Genomic DNA, 6,780 nt, shown 5'->3' with positions numbered 1-6,780 from the left:
TTGTTTTCTCTCCCAATTTCGTCTTACTATTCCTTCTACTATCTTGCTCTCTCATTTTGGGAACATTAGGGTATTTACGCATAACTCCAAATTAAAGTGACAATTACCCTAAAATGAAGGGAAGATCGTTATATCTCGTGGGAAGGAGAGGACGAGAATATGTTGTTTTCATAGAAAAGGTGCTGCTCCCTGAGGAAATAATTTCAGGATAATTACAATGACATTCTAAAAAACAAAAAGACAATTACAAAACAAGTCTAAAAAATTATTATTTTATACTCTGAAATTTGTCATTATAAGTTTTTTTAGGTTATCACTGTTTTTTTTTTTTGGGACTTGATCCGTAATTCTCTCAATAATTTCACTACTCTTGTGCGTACACCTCCGCTCGGCCCTCGTGCATGTCTAATGGCCATAAAGAGCTTGAACCAACTAATGTACGGTGATAGTCACCACACAATAGTAATTGAGGGGCCCTTCTGATCTGCCATGCATATGATGAGACGAGGCTTCGGCCGCGGGATACGAATCTTCTCTCTCTCTCTCTGTCACGCACCCAGGTTGTGATTTTGCCATATTAATAATTAATTGAAGATTTTAATAAATCTTATATATTAATGATTTTAATATCATAAATTTGAATTTAAAAAGTTGGCAAAAATTTTGAATTTTAAAAAAAATTAAAATCTAGCTTTTTGCACTATTGAAATTTGAGAAAATGATAGAAAAATGATAGTTAAATTTAAAATCTCTAAATAGTTATCTGAATAATAAAATTTCTTTTTAATCACATAGGAATAAATAGGAATTTCAAAGTTTATTAAAATGATCATATTGTCTTTTTTAATTTTTTAAAAAACTTGTTATTAACAACTGTATAATTTCAAGACCATATCTAGTTGGATAATTAGCAGTACTTTTTACGTTCTCCATATATACGAAACTTATGAAAACAGTCATCAATGATACCTTGAAAGGAATGACCATTGGCAGCTTGATTTTTTAGGCTTTAATTTGACGGCGTACTCTCTCTCTCTCTCACACGCACACACAGAGCCAAGGAAAGACTGTAATTTTTTGTGATATTAATTCATTGAATATTTTAAAAAAGAATATAACGTTTTCTGTTTTATTGCATTGATGATTTTGATCTCTTAAATTTGAATTTAAAAAATCTCAACCATAACTTTATTTCTTATTACTGATGAAAAAATGCTCATGAATATAATTAAATTTTTTATTAACTTAAATTTAAATTGTTCGACCTTATTTGGATTCAAACTATAATAGGCCCATATGTATTCCTGCTATAGTCACAACATTATCAATCTTCATGCATGGTGCTTTACATGATAAGATTCAAAGGGATCAGAAATTTCTTATTCAACAGAAAAGACATGAAGTAATAAGAAGCGAAGCACGTACTTACATAGATCTTAGTAAAACAGAACCTGATATTGGAAACAAGTTAAGCCCTAGATCCGTCAGCAACTTTTGGAAGGACTTCCATCATTCTTTTTTTTTTTTTTTGATACAATCCATCATTCTTTAAATAACCGTAACTATAAAGTACCATGGGCCCATCAGTGTATTAAGCCTGTGTGACACCTTTGATTTGATTTGGGCTGGACCCATTTCATCGTCTGATTTGTTACCGTTAAAAATAAATAATTCATCCGCACATATATAGCCAAGTCTTGTCAGTTAATTAATCTACTTAATTTGGGATAACTACGTCAATATATATTTACGTTCTGAATATAAGTAATTGCATTGTTACCCGACTAAGCTTCAAGAGGACAATTTTTATTCAACAAAAAATAATACATATATAGTAAGATGCGAATAAATTTCATGCACAATTCATGGCCACGTCACCACCTTCTTCTTGAAAAGGCCTGGACCATAAGTAGACCGAAATACTTCAACAAGAAGAGGGAATTGTAATACTACAAAGAGGGTTACTGGAACAGCAGCAAGTATAAGAACAGGAAGAATAACCCATAAACGTGATGAGTGATATTGCAACATGATCATTATGGTTGCTGAAAAGGCAATCATCATAGTTGCAATAGATAGAAACAGTGTAGAAAGACCTATTATCAATTTTGTGGGTAGTGAGTAAAGGAAGTCTTCATCTGCATAGCGCGACGTGAGGATCCCTAAAAATGTGAGCACAGAAGTTGTGGAAGAAAACAAGGAAAGTGCATCTGAAATTAAAAAGACTTTAAATAACCTCTCCTTCATAAATATTGGGTAACCTAAATTCTGATTGTTCCCTCCGGGAACCGTTATAGCTGCTGCAAACATGATGGTAACAATTAGAGCCCCAACAACTGAGCAAGAAGATGCTGTTTCTTTCATCCATTTTTCTCCTTCAGCCCTCAGCTCTTTGTGGTTTGTTTTGAAATACTCTAGAGGCATCAACTTGTCCTTGTTTACAACTAGCCTATCTCCAGGATCCGTCATACTCTCAATAGCCTATGCTTACAGAAAATAAATACATAATAAGCAATTAATAAAAGACACAGAGTATCGAAGGAAAAAGCATTAAATTTCACGTCTTAATAACCTCGAACCATTGCAGTTCTCTCTGCATCTGTAATGCGGCGCCGGGGATGCTATTAAGGTACGTAGAAGGAGCCAACATGGCTGCCACATGCAGCAAGGTATTTGAGTTCCTTTTATCAATTAATGATACCACCTTATTCTTAAAGCGAAAACCATGGAGGAGGTTGAAAATCTCAGCTCTGCGGTATTTAACAGCATCGAAGAAAATATCCATGTATGACTCACCATGACTGTCCAGCTCGATTAGTTCCCGGCTTGCCATCATTACTCGCAACAAAAACCCAACATTGTCTCTTTCAGCTGCAGATGTCAGTGCTTTTCTAACCATATTCTGCTTTACTTCATTCAAAGATATCAGATTCTCACAAACCAGGTTTAGGATATCAGCTGCTTGTGCATGCCGCAACTTCATCTCACATATTTCCTTCCTTCCTGCACCATTGGTTATAAATCAAATAGAACTAAAATATTAAAGGCGTCCGATTTATGTTCTGTGGAACTTTAATTTTTGGCATGTTCACATACATACGTACCTGACAAATTATAGATACAGGAGGGGAGCCAGTGGAGTAGACCTATCCCTGTTGACGTGGATTTCGGTATACTTGAGTTCATGTTTAATGAATAAAATGAAAAAATTTTACATTCCATAATCTATGTTCTATAATAATATTATTTGATTTCACCTTCTTAGGTGATCGATGGAGAATATTGTACCTTGACCAGCTTTGTTGCTCTCGCCTTCTAGCTGAATATCTACGTAGAAATGCCCAGTCGTTGTGGTTGATGGTATTTTCACATCTTCCACCCAAAAGTGATCAAAGAAAACATAAGCTTCTTCAAATAATAATGCAATAAATAGCTCGAAGTACAAGTAAACTACAATACTAGTATTAATTAATTGCCGCCAACTCCTAGTTGAGTTGGGTGATTTTTTTCCTATGAAACATAAATTCAGTGATAATGTTTTCCAATAAATTGAGAGTCAATTACAAAGATAGGATTTTGGAAAAAATTTTGCCAAATTATTTTGGAAATACGTCATAAACTTTCACCAAATTTTCAAAGAGTCTTATAATAGACCATGAAAAAAATTTAGAAGATATCTTATTTTATTATTGGATGTAGTGTAGTTATAATAAATACCGTCACTGGCCAAAAAAAAGTTATAATAAATACTGTTATTATGCTGACAATAATAATGAATTATCAGAAGACAACACTAACTGTAAAAATATATATGTGGAGTTGTTGTCCACACTGCAAGTGATTAAGAAAATTTATTTGAAAAAAGTTTATTACTGACCCACCAAGTATCTTATATTATGGACCGAGAATTTGTTTTTTTCCCTAAAAAGACGTACTATATATAATTAGGACAGTAAGGAGTAAGACAGAAAGGCGAGATGGATTTGGAATGAGTATTATGTGACCAAATATTGATGAATACCGGTGGTTGTTTAAATAACTTCATCTTCACCATCTTTATCCTCATCATCATAATTCACCCTTTTGGCTTGTGGATGATTAATATGAGCAAACAACATAAAGAAAATTGTAGCAAAAAATAGAGAGTAGAATGTAATAATGTGCACTAACGGTGATAGAACCATCGCTTCCAGAACGGAAGTTGACTTGTGTCAAGAAAATTATGAAGATAGTGTGCAATTTTCTGAATTGTTGGTTCCCCGTCTGAGTCAGCAGCAAAAAGCAGCTCCGAGCATCCTTGGAGCAAATCCAAGGCAATACCTGTTTACGTATCAAAATCATAAAGAGACGAGAGGGAAAAAATGGAAATGAAACATATATACACTGTGCTTTGCGAATGAAATTAATCATGTATCAAATTAAAACTATGTTACCGAATTCTCTACGTCTCAAACAGGCGTGGAGGAACTCAGGCCCCACAGTGCCGTTTTCTGGTTTGAAGACTTGCAAAGGAGAGACAGAATAAAGATAATGTCCCATTTCCTTGTGGCCAGAATAAAAAGCCGAGGTAGCAGGAATCTCCCAGTCGTTTCCAGTTGGAATTGCAAGTGCCTTTTCATTTTTGTTGATCAAGCATTCTGCAACCGGGATGAATCCACTATGTGAAACAGTTGCAAGTGGAGTATTTTCATAGTAAGCATCGCGTATCTCCAGATATTCTCCTGGAACTAATCTCACCAGCTCCTCTACTATGCCCAGATGCCCAAACTTTGCAGCCACATGAAGAGGTGTTTCGCCCATTGACTTCGCAAAATCTACGTCCAATACCTGAGGATAGCGATCAATGGATGCTTTTGCAGCCGACCAGTTGTTTTTAGCTATAGCCTTGTGCAGAATACTCATCTCTAATTCTTCTGCCTCCGTTAACACTGTAATCACCACTCAATTATATTTTGAGTAGGAGGGCAGTGAGAGAATTGTCAGTAGCCTTACAAACAAAGAAGGACCATATATTTTGAGTAAATTAGTTTTGTGGAGATGACCCTCTTGTGAGACACAAACTATAATACTCTCTCCCTCCCTAATTATACGAGTCATCATATATATTTTTTGAGAGAGCTCGTGTCCCTAATTACTAAAGGATGTCTCCACATATACCTCTAATAAAATATATAGGGCACTGACCTGGGAAAGAACGGCGTGGTGCAATATCATGGTAGGTACAATAGAGAATGTCCCATGCAACATTAGCTTCAGAGACCCCTCTTATATGGGAGTGATTAGGACGCCCACAAGAGATACGGATGACGTGCAATGCTGCCGCGTTGTTTCTTCTCCATTTAGCAAAATCTTCCAAATCATCTTCGTCTGGTCTTGCGCTACTATTCGTCACTTCCCAAAGATCTCGAGATATCAGATAGTTCTTAACCCATTCGAACCAATCAGCACTGCTGTTTCTCGTGAGTGGCTCTGCAACTATGTCGTTAAAATTGCGGCTTCCTTCCATAGCTCAATTAACTAAAGCTGCTATGTTGCAGACGGTGAAAATTTGAGCCTCCTAATCAGCACAAAATAATACTAATAATAAATAAAATGGATAGTTTTTTGGAATATTTTCACATGATATGATTATGGTGGAATGATGCAGGTTGTAAAATAAGCGCTAATTATTGACCAACAAAGAAAATGTAAGCATTAATCATAACTCTAATTTCCAAATTTCAAAATTCAAATTTTTAATAGTGTTGTCCCCACCAGGTGCCACTTTTCGTAACACAACACGAGTCCTCCAAACTATAAAATATTAATTTTCGAAGCCCTAGGTAGCAAAATTCAGGCCCCTTATATAATGATGACAGTTCTTTAACCATTGGAATATTAATTTAAATTTTATAAAATAAGTTAAAAAACTTTAAAATAGTAAGTTTTATAAATATTAAACAAGCACAAATTATGAACTTAAAATTTTTAAATTTATTAAACCACGATTATAGCTATGAACTTCCATTGATCATTATCCTTTTAATGTTCTCCAAATTTAAATCTACTAATCCATGAAAGGTAAAAGAAAAAAGATAAAAGCACTAAGAAGAAGAAAGCATAATTGAATTGTGTGTTGCCAAAAGGCAAAAGGAAAGGAGAGCATGCTTAATTTTTTTTTTTAAGGCACAAAATAAAGCCAAAAAGGGCAACAAAAAAAAAAAGTAAAGCGGAAAAGCTTTTCAAAGTGGGTGACGTGGAAAGCAGCCAGTAATCCAACGTGCTATCTTATCTTGGTTCTTACCACGACGCGAGCTTCCATCTTCATTTGATATCTTTGGACATGACAATCAGAATCCAATAATACGAGTTTGTTGGCATTAGCAATGCAAAAGATAGCTTATTTTTAATTTAATTTTTCAAAAAATACATTGAATAAAAATTAAATTAGATTATGTAAATTGTGTTTGGATTAAATTTTACAAAAATTAATTTGTAAAAATTAAATTGCGTAAAAGATTATTTAGATTATGATTAAATAAAAATAAATTTAGTTTGTAAAATTATTAAAGATATAAATTTTATTAAATAATAAAAAATAAATTTAAACAATACAATAAATTTGAATTATTTTAATATGAAAAAAACGAAATTTAAGTACTGTAATATATTTTAAAACCTTAATTTATATTAAACGGGAAAGAAATGTTAAGAATCTCAGCAGTAAATAATCAAGATGGAATCAAGGAAGAACAAAACGCACAATCAATTTTGGCAATCGAATAAGAGAACCCCGAAACC

At 33.8% G+C, this 6,780-nt stretch overlaps 1 protein-coding gene across 1 annotated transcript; it reads right to left on the bottom strand.

Moving 5' to 3' along the window:
* Positions 1-1,863: 1,863 nt before the first annotated feature.
* Positions 1,864-5,506, bottom strand: LOC114727553 (uncharacterized). Its single transcript, XM_028914256.1, has 6 exons — positions 5,185-5,506; positions 4,434-4,928; positions 4,171-4,320; positions 3,289-3,408; positions 2,573-3,003; positions 1,864-2,481 (listed from the first exon to the last, which is right to left on the bottom strand). Exons 1-6 carry the CDS (start codon positions 5,504-5,506, stop codon positions 1,864-1,866), a joined length of 2,136 nt encoding a protein of 711 aa, XP_028770089.1.
* Between the last annotated feature and the right edge of the window lie 1,274 nt (positions 5,507-6,780).

The sequence above is a fragment of the Neltuma alba genome, unplaced genomic scaffold (genome assembly GCF_004799145.2).
Source record: "Neltuma alba isolate B1F8T4 unplaced genomic scaffold, ASM479914v2 tig00012484_pilon, whole genome shotgun sequence".
Taxonomy (NCBI): Eukaryota; Viridiplantae; Streptophyta; class Magnoliopsida; order Fabales; family Fabaceae; genus Neltuma; species Neltuma alba.
This window is presented reverse-complemented; position numbering and strand designations above follow the sequence as displayed.

Bases quoted from the DNA above. Each gene is read 5' to 3' on its own strand.
- LOC114727553 (XM_028914256.1), bottom strand. From the start codon at position 5,506: ATGGAAGGAAGCCGCAATTTTAACGACATAGTTGCAGAGCCACTCACG. The intron at 4,929-5,184 runs GTCAGTGCCCTA...TGGTGATTACAG, and splicing joins ACCACGCCGTTCTTTCCCAG to TGTTAACGGAGGCAGAAGAA. The intron at 3,409-4,170 runs GTTAGTGCACAT...TATTATTTGAAG, and splicing joins GAAGCGATGGTTCTATCACC to AAGCTTATGTTTTCTTTGAT.